Genomic DNA, 16,897 nt, shown 5'->3' with positions numbered 1-16,897 from the left:
TTTACACAGTTTGTCTCTCGTTAGGTTTGTGTTTTTATAAGTTAATGTTATTTATTGGCGTTTAAAATTAATGACATTTATTGGGGAGCAGAAAGCTTGTCGATAGTAGTAGTGGCGGTGGTCGGGGGGGGGAAGGGACTTTTTGTCATGTCAGCGGGGGCACGGCACGGCACGGCACGGCACGGCACACGACAGACACAACAAAAAAAGAAAACAAAGCACAACAGCAAGACAACGGAAAACAGCGACACGAAAAAAGACACGAAACGGTTATGGCACGTACGTCCGACGATCGCGACCTCTCGAGCGGGTGGACGAGATGAGAGTGGCGGACGAGGTTCATGGTGGTACTCTCACATGTCCGCCAACTCCCATACTCTCCCCCTCAACTCGACTGACCCGGTGCTCTCACCCCCGGTTCCACTTTCACTCACCCCAATATTGAGTGAGATGAAAGTGGTCCGAGGGCAGCAGCACCGATAAGTAGGCAATGGAGAATTGGAATAGCCGTTTGTTTTAGTGGCTGTGTGTGTTGTCGTTGTCGTTGGTTAGCGGCCAGTGTCTTATGTTTGTGCTGTGTGTAGTGGCTGCTCTGTTGTTGGGGGATGGGATAGGATGGGGGGGGATAAATGCCTGCTCCCGTATAACCGCCCGGATACTGTAAACTTCCGGATCTTTCGATCCGGGCGCGTGACGCTCCGAAGAGTCGACCGCATAGCATCATATGGGCGGTTGAAATGGCTTTATTGGGGTGTTTGGCAGAGTGGCGGAGGTTGGCAGTGTTAATTTTGCTCCTGCTCAACCGCATTTGGCATTTAGTGGCATTTGAAGTGGGTAGGGGGTGGGGAGGAATTGGCTGGGCATAAATTGCCGAATTTGCGACCGATAACACACTGGGCATTGATAAATGCATTTTAAATTTGAAATGGCTTTTTGGTGTGGTATCGGTCATAGTCTGGTATTTGCGTGGTATTTTTGGTAATACCACGTTTCAAGGGGAATTATGGGAATGGCAGATAGGTTGGGAAGAAGAGTAAGAAGGGAAAACTAATTAGAAAACTACGAAAAATATACAATTATCTACAGAAAACTACATTAATTTACAAAAACTTGTTCCTAATATCACAGGCAAGTACTAAAACTATGGACAAACTATCTACGGACATGCAAAAACTACAGAAACAACAGGATTGACATCTACAACAAATACATTGATGCAGACGAGGTAAAATAAACGATAATTGACATACATTTACAACATATAAACATATTAATTATATTTATTTTATTTCTAACAGGAGGACAACTACAACGAAGCACCGGCCAGCATAACAAACGCAATGCGAACATTACGCCGTATACCGGCCGTCTCTGTTGTCCCCCTGTGTGTTGTTTATTGGCTGGCTGGTTGTGAGTATTGGCGTGCATCGTGGGCGATGGCTAGCGGCTCTGGTCCGGCCGCCCACGTTGCATCTGTCTGTTGGTTTGGTGCAGCAGACCGAGTGGCACTGGTCCGGCCACCCGAAGATGCATTGTCCAGTGTGTTGGCATTGGCATCGAAAAGTGATGCCAACGAATCGTGATATTGGCCGCATCCAAGTGGCTGCTGGTCCGGCCACCAGGATACGTTGTCGATTGTATTGTTGTTGGCCGCATCCGAGTGGCTGCTGGTCCAGCCACCCAGGATGCGTTGTCAGTAGAATTGGCCTGGCCTCCTCGGCCACGTTCGTCGTCAAACATGAGAGACGGGTGCGATCCAGTGGAGCGGCAACAGGCGCCAGCATCTGCGTCGTCGTTGGAAATGGCAGCTGTATGTTTGGAGTGGCGTGACGTCACGGCCATGGTCAGGCGGCCGCGTCATCAGAAAGGGGCCTCCTTTTCCTTCCCTTTGGCAGGAATTGTCAGTGTTGATGGCGAGGCAGCTTCCTGCTGGGCAGCTCTGTCTGGTGATTGGCAGGTAAGTGTGGATTTAATGTGTTTTTGCCGTTTTTCGTGTTGTCGTGGCGCATGTGGTGGTGGTGCAGATGGTGGGCAGTGGCAGTAGCTTTGGTGCTGCTGCTTGAGGCTACAGCGGTGCTGGCGACCGTGCTGGCTGGACCGGTCGCGGACGCGGACGCCAGGCGATGGCTATTCAGGAGCAGGGTGGCCGTGCTGCCCGAGCTGGGACTGCTGCCGGGGCTGGGATTGTTGCTGTTGCTGCTGGAACTATTGCTGTTGGCGCCGCTGTTCTGTGGCTGCTTCTTATAGACGGCCATCAGCGGGTCGGAGGCGCGGCGAATGCTGTTCATTCGTGCTGCTGTCGCGGCTGCTGCCGAGTAGCTGATGTTGCTGCTGTTTCCCCCTGCACTGCGTCGCATATTGTTGCCGTTGCTGCTCCCGCTACTGCCGCCGCACCCGTTGACGGGACTGTGGCCGTTGTGGCTGCTGGTGCTGCTGTGTCCGGGGCAGACTAGCGTCTCCTCCAGCTGAAACTTCTTGACCAGAGCCTTCACCGAGGTGGCCGATCCATGGGACTCTCCCGTGGGTGCCTTGCGGATCACTTTCGGTGTGGTGGGCGCATCGGGAAAGAGTGTCAGGGTGGCCACCACTGTGGCGGACTCGTCGAGGCCGTTGCTGCCCAGCTGGATGGTGGCCTGCACCGGGGGCTTCTTCACAAATGTCGCCGTGTATGTGTTCTCCGTGTCCGAGTCGGAGGCTCGACGTGTGGGTGTCACGATCTGAGTGGGCTTGGCGGACAGGCAGACCGTGTTGCTCTGTCCGTGTCCATTGCTGGTCAGCGTGTGTATGGCTGTCGTTGTCTCTGTGCTGGTGCTGGTGCTGGTGCTGCTTATGGGGCTTCCTAGGAGCTTCCCGGTGGCAATGAGTATTTTTGAGATGCTGCTACTGCTCCCATTGCTGTGGGCCCGATGGTGGCCATTGTGCGTGGGTTTGTTGCTGCCACTGCTTGGCTTCTGTTGCTTTTGTTGTTCCTGTGACTGCTGTTGCTGTTCCTGCTCCTCTGCCTTCTCCTCGGCCACTGGCTCCTCCACTTCCTCATCCTCAAGGTCGTCTTCTTCCTCCTCCTCTTCCTCTTCAGCATCGCTCTGAGCCTGCAGATACATTTGTCTATCCATCGAGCTCTCATCCTTCAGCCAGGCATGTTCCAGGCATCCAGCGGCACTCATGCGATCGTTTGGCTTAATTCGCAATGCGCGGCGTATGAAATCGATGGCCACTGGCGAGACGCCACCGAATAGGTTGTCCGGAAAGGTGAGCGCACACTGCGAGATATTGAGGAAGGTCTCCTGCTTGGTGTCCCCGCCAAAGGGCGAGAAGCCGGAGAGCAAGACATAGGTGAGAACGCCCACGGAACAGATGTCCGTCAGCAGGGAGAGCGGCTCGTACTGGAGCACCTCGGGGGCCACGTAGTCGGGTGTGCCGGCCATCTCGCGGACATTGATGCCCTCGCACACAACGCGCGAGATCCCAAAGTCACAGAGCTTGAGGCCATCTTCTATACGCTCGCCGGCGAGCAAAATGTTCTGTGGCTTGAGGTCCAGGTGGGCAATGGATCGGTCGTGGAGAAACTTGAGAGCCTTCAGCACCTCTCGCATGCAGTGGCGGGCCTGGGCCTCTGTCAGGCACTCCTCGTTGTCCAGTATGGTCTGCAGCTCGCCACCAGTGGCCAGTTCCAGCAGCAGGGCTGTGTCCGAACGGGTCTCGTGCACCGCATTCAGATTGACAATGTTCTCCTCGCCCTCGCAGAGTATTAGGACGGCGATCTCGTGTTTGATCTCCTTGTCGCTGCTCTGTGCGCGTCGGCGTCGCTTCAAGAACTTTGCCGCGAAATGGGAGCCCGTGTTCTTGTGAATGGCACGGCGAACGGCGGCGAATTTGCCCCTGGCAAACGGCGTCTGTTCCACCTCGTAGATCTCGTTGATGTCATGCGACACGAGCAATCCGTTAAAGCGTTCGGCATCTACATCCAAAAGGCCATCGCCTATGGGAAAGATTCCCTTTTCGGTGAACATGATCTATCGATCTGTGCCGTGTCGCCATTGACGTTTTTTTTCTGTGTTGCCCTGTTTTCTTTTTGTGGTGTCTGTCGTGTGCCGTGCCGTGCCGTGCCGCCCTTCCTCCACCACACCCATTACTTACCTTGACAAACTTATGTTCCCGTCCACATCATAAAAAAAAAAGAGAATAAAAGTGCCAATAAATTACATTAAACACAAACACACACACACACAAGAGACTTTTCAATTAAAAACAACAAACAGGCAGCAGATCGCCAACACACAAACCAACAGCCAGCCATGACCAGAGGAATGGCCAGACGAGGGTCAACCAGACGCCACAGCGACGGCGGCAGAGCGGCCCGCAGAGGCGCCCTAGCAGCAGCAGCAGCAGCCAACAACACCAACACCGCCAATAGCAGCAGCAGCAGCAGAGCCCTAGGCGCAGGCGCCAACACCAACGCCCCAGCCAATGCAGAGCGCCGACGCCACAGCGACGGCGGCTGCAGCCAATGCAGAGCGACGACGCCACAGCCACCCAGCGAGTGAGTACCCAGCCATTGCCATGGCCGATATATCCACGGCCACAGCCACTCCCCCCTCGAGCCCCATCACATCAGCAGCAACAGCAGCGCCAATACCAACTGCAAATCCCGCAACCCTGCCAAATCACAAAATCCCGCCAAACACAAAGGGAAAGGCCGAAAAGACGCCACTTTTCCCGCCTCTCACGCTCTCGGACATACAAAACTGTTCGAGAGTAACGGGAGATGGAGAAGACGGAGGAGAGCCGGCAAGCCGACGCGCAAGAGCGGAGCGCCAAAACGGCCAACGGGCAGCCACACACACACACACGACCGGATCGAACCTGTTGCGAGTCGAACCTGGTTCGAGCTCGAGCAGCGGGTCGATCCGGGCCAATGCTGAGCCTGCACAAATGCCGTCAATCCCACAAACACCAAAACGACGCCGCGCCCTCATCGACAGTGGGAGTGACGATGAGGGTGATGGTGAGAGGAAGCAGGCCAGACGACGGGGCCGCCATCACCAGCAGCGGCAGCAGCGGCCGCCAATTGGGAAGCCGAAGAAAAAAAGGCAGACAATGGAGGAACTAGAGGCTATTGTCCAGGAGCAGCTGAGGCAGCACGAGTTGAGGGAGCAACAGCAGAAGCAGCAGAAACGGACGGCACATGCAGCCAACACCAACACAGTTGCCGATCCTGCCACTCTGCCGCAATCAACACAGCCAACACATGCCCCTGCCCCTGCCCCTGCCCCTGCCACTACTATAATTGCCAATAGCCAGACCCACAGCCATCACCAACATCGACAACAGCCAATACATAGACAATCACCAGCCATTCACACAGATAATACCACAATTAACAATAGAGATAATAATGACGCCAATACAAATACAAATACACCCGCCAATACAAACACCAACACCACCACCGCCATCACCATCACAAACACCCCTGCCACTACCACCGACGATGACATCCGGCACGGCGAATTCGGGCATCAGCCCAGCCAGGAACGTGGCTTGAGGATCCTCATCCGAGGACTCTCCCACTCCACGCCGCCGGATTGGATTCGCAGCAGCATGCTGAATGAGGGGTTCACGGTTCGGTTTGTAAGGGTGATCACCGATCGATTTGATCGCAGCCGCCAATTCAACCTCTTCGAGGCTGATATCGCCCCCAAACCGGACCGTGGCCAATGCGGGGTGTTGAAGCTGCGACGCCTGTCCCATCACGGTTGAGAGACTTGGAGTCTCCCGTGACCCTGCCCAGTGCCATCGATGCCAGGTGTTTGGCCACACCCGCGCATACTGTAGACGAGCTGCTGTCTGCATGAAATGCGCGGGTGGACATCTGACGACGGAGTGCAGCAAGCCAAGGGCCGCCAATCCCAAATGCGCCAACTGCCAAGGCGCCCACATCAGCGCCTACAAGGGCTGCAGCGCCTACAAGGCAGCCAGTCAGCGGCTCCTGGCTCACAGGGTCGCTGTCCAGGAGCATCGACGGCAGCAGCAGCAGCAGCCTCAGCCACTACGGCAACAGCCACAGCCAATGCAGCAGCCAATACAGCAGCAACAGCCAGCACATCGTCTCCAGCAGCCATCACAACGTCACCAGCAGCCACTACAGCGACAGTTGCAGCAGCAGCCACCCACACAGCCACTCCACCCACAGCCGCAGCAGCAACGCCAACGCGGTCCGGGTCGACAGCATCGGCAACAGCTACAGCATCGCGACCAACATCCCCAGCCACTGGCCGAGGGGCGCCAATACCAGAGGGTCCAGCCGATGCAGCCGATCCCAAATCGTGCTCCGGAGCCACGCCAACACCAGCAGCAGCAGCCAGGCGCCCAGTGCGATGGGAGCTGTGCCCATAATCTGAAAAGATATGCGGGAAAAATTAAAGAGCTGGAAGATAAGCTGGCAGCAATTTCAAAGACATTGACAAACCTGCTGCAGGCAAGGGACGAGAGCACGGGAGGAGTGCCGCCACAACGGACAACAACAGCAGCAGCAGCATCCACACAGCCATCACCACGACCAGCACCAAATACGCACTTTGACGCCGCAGCCATATCGGACTCTGAATCCGATATGGACTGCGAAGCAATTGACGAAGATGACGACGAGTGGACCGACCACGATCCATTCGACGATCTGGAGGGTCTGGGCCAAGTGTGGAGGGCCCAAATCGCCAGCGCACGCGAAAGCATGCGATCGGGCGGTGCCTATTGATGTGCCCAACCGTCGATCCAGAGGCAGCCACTGCAACAAAGAAAAAGACGTCAATACGGACAACAAAGAAAGACTGCCAAAACACACGAAATCACACGTACCTGCCAATACTCAGACAGAGCTGCCAATCAAGAAGCTGCCTCGCCACCAACACTGACAATTTCCTGCCAAATGGGAGGAAAATGAGGCCCCTATTGATGACGCTGCTACCACACCATCACAATGACGTCACGCCACTCCGAACAAACAGCAGCCATTCCAACGACGACGCAGATGCTGGCGTCTGTTGCCGCTCCACTGGGTCACACCCGTCTCTCATGCCAATTATGTGAGGGCGGGATGGCCTGGTGTTGAGCCGCCGGACGCTAGCAAATCCTGCAAAAGAAGGAGAATCAGGAGAGAGGCTGCCGATAAACACGAATACTCACCCGCAAACGTCTCTCACGCCATCACAAACCGGACAAAGGTCGCCAGCAACAACATCCAATCGCCGACAGTACCTGCAAATAAACATAAATTAAAAATCAAACGCCAAAAACAAACACCTCATCTGGATGGCCGGACCAGCAGCCATTTAAAACGCCATTAAAAACCGACGATGAACGTGGCCGAGGAGGCCAGGCCAATCCACCTGACAACGCATCCTGGTGGCCGGACTAGCAGCCACCCGGATGCGGCCAATAACACGACTCGTTGGCATCACAGACCGATGCCAATGCGAACACGATGACAATGCAGTTGGGTGGCCGGACCAGTGCCACTCGAGTGCAGCAGCCAACACCAACCAACGACAGATGCAACGTGGGCGGCCGGACCAGAGCCGCTCGCCATCGGCAACACCATCATTGCCCACGATGCACGCCAATACTCACATCCAGCCAATAAACAACACACAGGGGGACAACAGAGCCGGCCGGTATACAGCGTAATGTTCGCATTGCGTTTGTTATGCCGGCCGGTGCTCCGTTGTAGTTGTCCTCCTGTTAGAAATAAAATAAATATAATTAATATGTTTATATGTTGTAAATGTATGTCAATTATCGTTTATTTTACCTCGTCTGCATCAATGTATTTGTTGTAGATGTCAATCCTGTTGTTTTTTATAGTTTTTGCATTGTGAGGAACCGTGGTTCCCACAGGCCGAATTCGACCAAAGCATAGCCGGATAAAGGCGGTGGGACGGTCGGATAAAGGCTGATGGCTGGCTGGATAAGGCGAAGGTCAGCCCAGATACCCACGGATATCCGGATGCGGCGAAGAGGCCAAGGGCCCCGAGAGGAGAAGTGTCCCGCTCTCGGAGCAAGAGAAACGCGAGAGGCAGAGGAGACGGCGGGATCGGGCCGGCAGCGATCCGACGCATGACCAAATATGGGCATGGGATCACACCACCGGCCAGGCCCCGTTACGAAGGCCGTGGAAACCAGGAGACGGCGATGGAAAACTACCAACGCCGAGCCGGGGCCCGTCAAGGGGCTATAAAAGGAGGCTGCGGCAACGAAGCGGGTCTCTTTTTCCGTGGAGAAGTGATCGCGCGCGCACGTTGAAACCCCGCCGAAACGTGAGAGTAATACCCGGTACGGTTCGAAGAAGTGCAGTGAAGTGAATAGCAACAGGAAGACAGGCCCCGCCTGCCCCCAGAGTGAGTCTAAGTTAAGAGGTGATCCACAGTTGCCGGCGGAAGCTAAGAGGGGAGTGCGAGACGTAGAGTGCGGATTTGCGTGGCGGGCCAAAGCAATAGCGGAGGTCAAACTGCCCCAATCAATAGCCTCAACGCTGCCACACCCGACGAGAGCCCACGCGTGGTGGAGATCCATAGATAAGCTGAATTGTAGCATCTAGCCCTAAGTCCTAATATAAGTACGAATAAAGAGAGATTCGATTAAAGAAAAGGAAGGTCTTATCATTTGTCGTTGGGGGCAACAATAAAAATACGTTGCGACGAATCGGCCGAAGGCTGAGCGAGCCCAGCAAACTCAAGCGAACCAAGAAGCAGTTCCGTTACAACTGGCGCCCAACGTGGGGCCTACAACGACAAATAGTAGGACAAAGGGAGGAGAAATATAGACGAGAGAATGGGGAAGGGACAATGGATCCACCGGTTGAGAAAGGAGGAGCTTGTCCAATGCGGCCACGCCTTCGGCGTGCGGCTGGAGGGCACAGTGGACGAAATGAGAAGAACATTTAAGGAGTGGATGAGGGAACACGAAGATGAGTCGGAGTGGGCCGATCTGATTGAGGTATGGGAGTGTCGGGCGGACAGGTCCTCGCCGACACCCCGGGCGGACGACAAACAAGCCGCGTACGAGCACCTGGCACCCCCACCCGGCGCAACCGCGGCGGCGCTGTGGAGGTCCCCAGTCGACATACAGAGAGAATTGATAGCGAGTCTCTCAGTGCCAATACCGGAACGCTCGCACACGGGGACGCCTAGCAGGCCCCGCCACCAAGGAAGGGATCGAAGCCGAGAGACCGAAAGAGGGAGAACCGAACCAGCCACAATACGTCCAGCACACCTGGACTACGCTAGAGTGGCGAAACAGGTGAGAGAGTGGTCGTTCCGGTTCGACGGGACGACGAAGCCTCTCGAGTTCTTGGAGCAGGTCGAGTGGTCCGCCGAGACGTACGGTCTGGATCCGGATCTGATCCCAAGGGCGATGCCGGAGCTGCTAAAAGGGCGGGCGCTGATGTGGTTCGTGGCGAACAATCGACAGTGGAGAACGTGGAAAGAGTTCTCGTCGAGCTTCCAGGCTTACTTTCTGCCGCGGGGATACTTTGAGAAGTTGCTGCAGGAAGTGAGGATGCGGAAACAGAAATGGGGCGAGCCATTCAAAGAGTATATGGTAGAGATGCAGACACTTATGCGACCCCTGAAATGTCCCCAAGAGGAGCAGACGGAGCTGATTCGTGAGAATAGCATGCCCGATCTGAGAGCTTATGTGAGGCCGCACCGGTGCAAGGACCTCGACACCATGATGGAACTGGCAGACGAGTTCGAGGCGTTGGAGAGGGACCGCCTAGAGTTCCAACGGGAGAATCCAACCGTGAAAGCCCGGGCAGCGAATCCCTTCCACAAGCCAGCCGAGACGACGGCATGTCGGCGATGCAAGGACGGCCCGCTGGACGGAGCAGCACGGGAGTGCTGAGTGGGGAGAGCGTGTCATTATGCCGACACCGACCAACGGCAATATCGAGAACGGATATGTCAAGAATCCGGCCCAGGCGTGCCGAAGGTGTGGGAGCGCGGATCATTGGAGCCGGGAGTGCAACGGCCGACCTCTCACCTACTGCTGGAGATGCGGAAAAGTGGGCATCTCGGCATGGAAATGCTGCAGGAAGACGGGAAACGCCCCACGACCCACGCCGCGGAGGGCCGTGCCAGGGTCGCAAGAAACGGTCCCTCAAGCCTAGTCGGCAGGCTGACCAGCGAGGAGGAACAGTTATCCGCAGTAGTGGAGGTCGCGGGCATGGAGCTGCAAGCCACGGTGGATACAGGAGCTACCAGCAGTTTCGTGAGCCGCGAGCTGGCGGACCGACTAAAGGGTGAAGGCCGTGAGGCGGCGGCAAGGAAAAGGGTGAGGTTGGCGGATGGCCATAGCCAGGAGGTCACGTGCCAGATTGAAACGAAGGTATGCTTTGGGAACAAGGAGATCCCAATGGTGCTACTCGTATTGCCGGGTGTGATTGATGAGTTAGTGTTGGGATGGGATTTTCTCCGCGCGGTCGGGGCAGTGGTGACCTGTGCAGGGCACAGGGTGGTGATCCCTGCCCAAGATCGGGAACGAGGAGACCAGGAGGAAAGACTGTCGGTGGCGAAGGCCGAAACTGGAGACACGGCTCCGGAGTCCGACAACGAAACGGACACGACCCTAAGAATGGCCGCCAGAGTGGTGTCAGCGGGCATGAGGCAGAATAAGGGGGCGAGGGAAGAGCCAGTGGAGGAATTCTTAGCCCGAGAGTTAGAGGCATTTTCCAAGATCGAGGGGGTCTCTAATGTGGCGGTGCACACAATCACCATGAGTGACCCGCAACCGATTAAGCAAAGATATTACCCGAAGAACCCCAAAATGCAGGCCGAGATTAACCAGAAAGTGGACGAACTAGTAGAAATGGGATGCATAGAGCCGTCAAAGAGCCCCTACAGTTCGCCTATAGTGATGGTAAAGAAGAAAAATGGCAAATGGAGATTGTGCGTGGACTTTCGTCAAGTTAACGCGAGATCAGTAAAGGACGCGTACCCAATGCCCAGGATCGATTACATCCTCGATCAACTGCGGGAAGCGAAATTCATAAGTAGCCTAGATCTGAAGGATGGATATTGGAAGATCCCCCTGGCCGAGAGCAGCCGGCCGATCACGGCGTTCACGGTGCCCGGAAAGGGGCTATACCAATGGAAGGTGATGCCGTTTGGGTTACACTCCGCGTCGGCCACCTTTCAACGGGCGTTAGACCAAGTGATTGGGCCAGAAATGATGCCGAACGCGTTCGCATACCAGGATGACATAGTGGTCATCGGGCGAACAGAGGAAGAACACCGAAGAAACCTGAAAGAGGTGTTTCGACGGCTGCGCTTGGCGAACCTGCGGCTGAACGCAGACAAGTGCGAGTTCTTTAGAAAAGAGCTGCGGTATCTAGGCCACAAGGTGACCGGCGAGGGGATATGTACAGACCCCGAGAAAGTCGCAGCCATAGCCGAATTGAAACCGCCGACAAATGTCAGGGAGCTGAGACAGTACTTGGGAGTGGCCTCATGGTACCGGAGGTTCGTGCCCGACTTCGCCACCCTCGTGCAGCCCCTGTCCGGGCTCCTCAAGAAGAAGACGGAATGGGTCTGGACACAAGAACGGCAAGAAGCGTTCGAGGGGATGAAAAATAGCCGGAGCTGATGCTGGCCATGAATTCGGGAGTGTCGGATACAACGGGATATTCACCGGCGTTCGTGGTGCAAGGAAGGGAGCCCCGGCTGCCAAAGGCCCTATATGACGAGGAGACGGTAGGCACGGGACAAGGCACAGAGACGCCGGATGAAAATGCGAAGAAATTAAAGGAGCTGTTTCAGTTGGTTCGACGCAACTTGGAAAGGGCAGCCCAGGATCAGGCCAGGCATTACAACCTGAGAAGAAGACCGTGGAGACCCAAAGTGGGAGAGGTCGTGTGGGCCAAACAGCACCACCTTTCCAATGCAGCGGAAGGATTCGCCGCGAAGCTGGCACCAAGGTACGATGGGCCATACCAGATAGAGGACTTAATATCCCCGGTTATCTGCAACCTAAGAAAGGAGGGCGACAGGAAGAAGAGAACGGCACACATACGAGATCTGAAACCCCAACCCGAGGAGCGAGAGACACAGGGGTGAAGGAGAATGGCTGTAATAGGTCGCCCTAAAGGGTCACGCAGGACCAGGAACGGTAGAGTGCCACGCAGGACACTGGGGAAGGGTGACGCGCAGGACACGCACGAGACTCGTCAGCACGCAGGGTGATGGACTTGTGCACTTAGATTAAAAAAAAAAAAAGGCGAACAGGAAGACTGTGGTTGGAGAAATCTGAAAAAAAAGCGAAAATTAGTAAAAAGAAAGGAAAATAAAACGAGAAGAGGAAAAGCTCAGCAAACCTGAACAGGAAACGCGTCACCCAAAGCTGGGAGGCGAATCCAGGGTCGGGGAGTGTAATCTCAGACAGCGGATGACCAGGAAAAACCCAGGGGCCAGGCTCACGCCTCAACGCGGACTCACGGGGCAACTACGAGCGTCGGGCCGGAACGACGGTTGCCGTTCATGCGTGGACTACCGGGCGAGGAGTCGGATGATCCTCGGGTCTGAGCCACTGTTCGAGGGAGACACCTGTCAAAAGAGTCCGGCCGGTGGCGCATAGGAGTTGCCCTGGGATGTGAGCCCAAGATTCCAGCCCGGGCGGAGGGTCGGAGGACCCATTGTTCACGAGCGGAATCGCGGTAAGCGGCCCGCATTGAGGGCAGAGGGCGAGCTGGAAAGGGAGAAAGGATGGAGTAAAAGTCATCCGGGTCGGGAGAACTCACCCAGGCCAAGGAGGGTCCGAGCAGCACGGGATGAAGAAGACAGGTCGGCGGTGGCATGTAAGAATAAATAGCAATTTTTTATAACAATTAAAAGTAAATAATTAGCAATCCATCAATCCATTAAATAGCAATTAAAATAAACAAGAATAAAGGGCTAAATAAAAGTTGTGAATAAGCAAAAATAAAATGGGGGAATAAAAAGCAAAATAATCATGAACGGGAAGGGGGTGGGTCCATCAAAGATGGAAAAGTTTTATCCATGAGCCAACAGAGAAACGCGGCGAGAACACAACAGTATCCAAAAAAAAGGGATAAGGCGAAATCGGATAGAGAGTGGAGAGCGCGACGGCACTCACACAACCAGGGGAAAGATGCCGTTAGAGAGCGCGGACGGCAGAGAGACGAGGCTGAGGGCCATGAGTACAAACGCAACAACCGTTAGAACCAGGCGGGAGAGACCGAAACACGGAGCACCGGCCCCGGTAGAAGGAATGATTGGCAATGCAACGCGTGTATATAGGCGGGTGGAAAACGGAACAGCGAACACTTGAAGGTAATTATCACCAGAAAGAACGCAAGAAAAGCAGCAAGAAAAAAAATGGAGATGAAACGCGGGCTCAACCACGAGGATGGCAGGAAGAAGATGGATGATATGAGGGCCTTCCTGGAGGAGCAACAGGCGATCGTGGGAGAAGGGGGCTATCGCGCCGGTACTTCTCGTCAGCGACGGGCGTCTCTGCTCTCGCGTAGCGACGAGGAGGATTGGTGCGATGGCTCCCAGTTCCTTCAACTGCTGGCCTCGCCGTTGGTGTCACCGGCGCCATCGGGGCACGACTCGGTGTCGCCGACGGTGTCATCGGATGAGGAGGAGGAGGACGACGACGAGGTCATATGCACCGACGGCCCGCGCGCGCCAACCGCTCAGGAGAAGGCCAGATGGAGACGGCAGCAAAGGGCGGAGTCGGAGACGAGGAATGGAAGGCCGCTGACCCTGCGCGACAAAATTGAGGCGGTGAGGCGGAGGTTTCAGGAGGCGACGCCGGAGGAGAAGCGCCGGATGCACCAAGTGCTGGAGAGGGCGCGGGCGATCAGGCGGCGGAGGGACGAGCGGATGGAGGCGCGGCGGCGACAGGCGGAAAGAGCCGCCAGTACGGAGGAGCACGGCCAAGAGAGCGACGAGGCGCCGCCACCCCCACCATTCCGGGTGGTGCTGCCGCCGATGCAGCCCCGGACCGACGAGGCGGAGACCGAGGGAACGCCGCCCCAGGCCACGGGCAAGCAGGCTACGAACCCAGAGGCCGAGTGAAAGCGGCGGCTGCAGCAGGCCGAGGAGGAGGAAGGCGAGCTGTGGCAGCCTACGCCACCGGCCGAGGATGACGAGGGCTCCGAGAGGCGGCAGCCGCAGGCCGAGGAGGAGCAGCACCAGCAGCACCAGCACCAGCACCAGCAGCAGCACCAGCAGCACCAGCAGCACCGGCAGCAGCAGCACCAGCAGCACCAGCACCAGCAGCAGCAGCAACAGCAGCACCAGCAGCAGCAGCACCACCAGCAGCAACAGCAGCACCAGCAGCAGCAGCACCAGCAGCACCAGCAGCCGCATCACCAGCAGCAGGGGCAGGAGCAGTGGCAGCAGCAACCACAGTGGAGGGGACCGGAGGCGGCCGTAATGGGTCCGTATGTATCGCAGGAGGTGCGGACCGCCGTGCGCCAGGGGATGGTGTGTCACCACCAGACCCTGCACATCACGTGGGCCTCGGGGCCCGCCCCGAGCGAAGCCCAGCCAGAGGCCGGCGCCCGGGTGTGGGAGGAGAGTCCACGCGGCAGCAACAACAGGGACCCGCGGAGGAGGGACCCCGGACCCGCCCCCACGACCTCAGCGGCAGCAATGGCGACGGCGGAGGCAGCGATGCGGACTGCAGAAGCGGCGAAGGTGACAGCAGCGACGCAGGCCGCGGAAATGGCGACGGCGGCCCAGACGGCGACGGCGGTCCCGACGGCGACGGCCGAAGCAGCGGCAGCCGCGGCGACGGCGGAGGCGGCGATGCGAACGGCAGTGGAGGCGACGACGGCAGCAGGGACGCAGACCGCGGAAACGGCGACGGCGGTCCAGACAGCGACGGCCGAGGCAGCGGCAGAGGCGGCGACGGCGGCCGCGGAAACGGCGACGGCGGCGACAGCACCGACGGAGATGGAACTCGAGGCGTGGGAGCGCGGACCGTGGGTGTGGCCCGCACCGGAGAGGTCGACGGCGGCCGAGCGCCCGGCTCTGAAGCGGCAGGCCTCCTGCCCGGAGCCCTGTGCAGGACCGAAGCGACCGGCCCAGCAACGGCAGAGCTCGGCACCAGCAGCCACGGTCCACTGGACGGCGATCCCGCGGGAGGAGGGGCCGGCGGCGGTGGTCCGCGCGCAGACCCAGATTCGCCCCGTGGGTAGGATGGTGAAGAAGCTGGTGAGGGAGCGGGGTACCCGGTACCGCATTGCGATGTCGGCCACACGCACGGAGGTGTTCCGCGAGCAAAAGTAAGGAAAAAAAGGGGAAAGGAAAAAAAAGAGCAAAAGGAAAAAAAGAAAGAAAAAATCAAGGGCGAAACACGCGGGAAGAATGTGTTGGTGGGTTTTTTTTCTGGTTTTTTTTTCTGTTACAATTAACACTAAGTATATCCAACTACACAAAAACAGACATATCAACGGACTGCGAGGTTCAAGGGAATGCGAGTCACGGTGGGATCTTACTGGCCTCAGTGGCTTTCAGTGGGCGGTGTATACATATGTATGTGAGCACATCTCTTACAGTTTTCATTCAGCCTACATAATGACACTAACGTGCACATAAGACAAACGCTGGCCTCCACTGCACTTTAAATAAACGTTTGGAACAGCTAGGCCGAATCACGAGAAGAACAAGAGAGGCGATACCACTAGGGGTCGCCGTGAGGTTATGTACACACGTGGTGCACTATTTTTTCCCGCCCGGTAGGAACATTTAAGCGGCTTCGGTCCTACGCTGACTGCAAGCACCGGTTTCCGTTTCTTGGCCCGGTTTTGAATGCGAAACGGTTACGCCACTTCGCCGCACTAAGCCCGTTCAGACGGCTGTCCTCGTCTCGCGCAGCCAAAGTTCACTGCCCGCGACTTGGTGGATCAGCTGGTTCGTAGTGCGGGGGCTTAAAGCTCGGGCTGCAGCTTTTGGATAATTCCAAAACTAAGTGCCGATTCTAATGTGGAATTTGAAAATACTGATCAGGCTACTTTTTCTAACAGTTACTCCATGCACATATTTACCCGGTTGGAACTGGCACTGCGAAAATAGGGGGATGGGGTTGAGGTGCTAATTCCTTCTTTCCCCGGGGTTTTTTTTTTTTTTTTTTTGTGTTGGGTCTGCTCACCTCCAAGCGGAAACTACAGAAAAAGTCGGAAAATCTAACTTCGAGGCTCCTAGCACTGTCGAAGGCCGGTACTCACGTTTTCGATTAGAGCCCAATCTGCTTTCTTGGGTTCTTTTTTCCCGATCGAGTGCACTTTGGTTTCACACCACGGTTATTTACGGCGGTTTAATTTTATTTTTATTATTTTTTTTTTTCTCACCGCGCAGCTGAATGCTTGTACGGCCACGAGGAGAAAGAAAGATTTGGGCGGATCTACTGACCAACAAAAATTTTGTTCTCCGGATCTGCCTTTGCACGATCCTTCGCCATTCACCTTGAATGGTTATGGACATGGTGGGGAGATTTTTTGTTCGTTTTTAAGCATATTCTTAATGTCAACCCTAGATGGCGCTAGCCCTCACACGACCAGGAACATTTAACATGTAACACCACAACAAGAAATTAAGCCAACCTAACTATACACTAACTATGGGGACTAAACTTAATAATTAATAAGTATCTCGGTGAGGTGTGATATATACTTGTATAAATAATATAACATATATAAATATATTTATATATATATTATATACATAAATATATAAATTGTACAAATACCATCGGGCATACTTTCAGGCGAAGAACACAAATATGCTTTCCTATCCGCCCGACAAGCGACCACTACAAATCCCCCCTGCCAATATCACACTTTGGTGTTAATCACATCAAAGGGTGATAGACGCTT

General features: G+C 55.7%; 1 protein-coding gene and 1 long non-coding RNA gene across 2 annotated transcripts; both read right to left on the bottom strand.

Moving 5' to 3' along the window:
• Positions 1-1,775: 1,775 nt before the first annotated feature.
• Positions 1,776-4,084, bottom strand: LOC117194700 (death-associated protein kinase related-like). The gene has a single exon (XM_033399210.1). It carries the CDS (start codon positions 4,008-4,010, stop codon positions 1,902-1,904), a length of 2,109 nt encoding a protein of 702 aa, XP_033255101.1. The 5' UTR covers positions 4,011-4,084; the 3' UTR covers positions 1,776-1,901.
• Positions 4,085-7,088: 3,004 nt separating this feature from the next.
• LOC108162836 lies at positions 7,089-7,663 on the bottom strand. The gene is made up of 3 exons (XR_004474913.1): positions 7,627-7,663; positions 7,183-7,254; positions 7,089-7,129 (listed from the first exon to the last, which is right to left on the bottom strand). It is a non-coding gene; the product is annotated as an uncharacterized LOC108162836 (long non-coding RNA).
• Positions 7,664-16,897: the final 9,234 nt, after the last annotated feature.

Source organism: Drosophila miranda (assembly GCF_003369915.1).
Source record: "Drosophila miranda strain MSH22 chromosome Y unlocalized genomic scaffold, D.miranda_PacBio2.1 Contig_Y3_pilon, whole genome shotgun sequence".
In the NCBI taxonomy this organism is placed as follows: Eukaryota; Metazoa; Arthropoda; class Insecta; order Diptera; family Drosophilidae; genus Drosophila; species Drosophila miranda.
The sequence above is the reverse complement of the archived record's forward strand: the minus strand, read 5'-3'. Positions and strand labels throughout refer to the sequence as shown.

Excerpts from the sequence above, each read along its gene's own strand:
- LOC117194700 (XM_033399210.1), bottom strand. The coding sequence starts at position 4,010 with ATGTTCACCGAAAAGGGAATCTTTCCCATAGGCGATGGCCTTTTGGAT.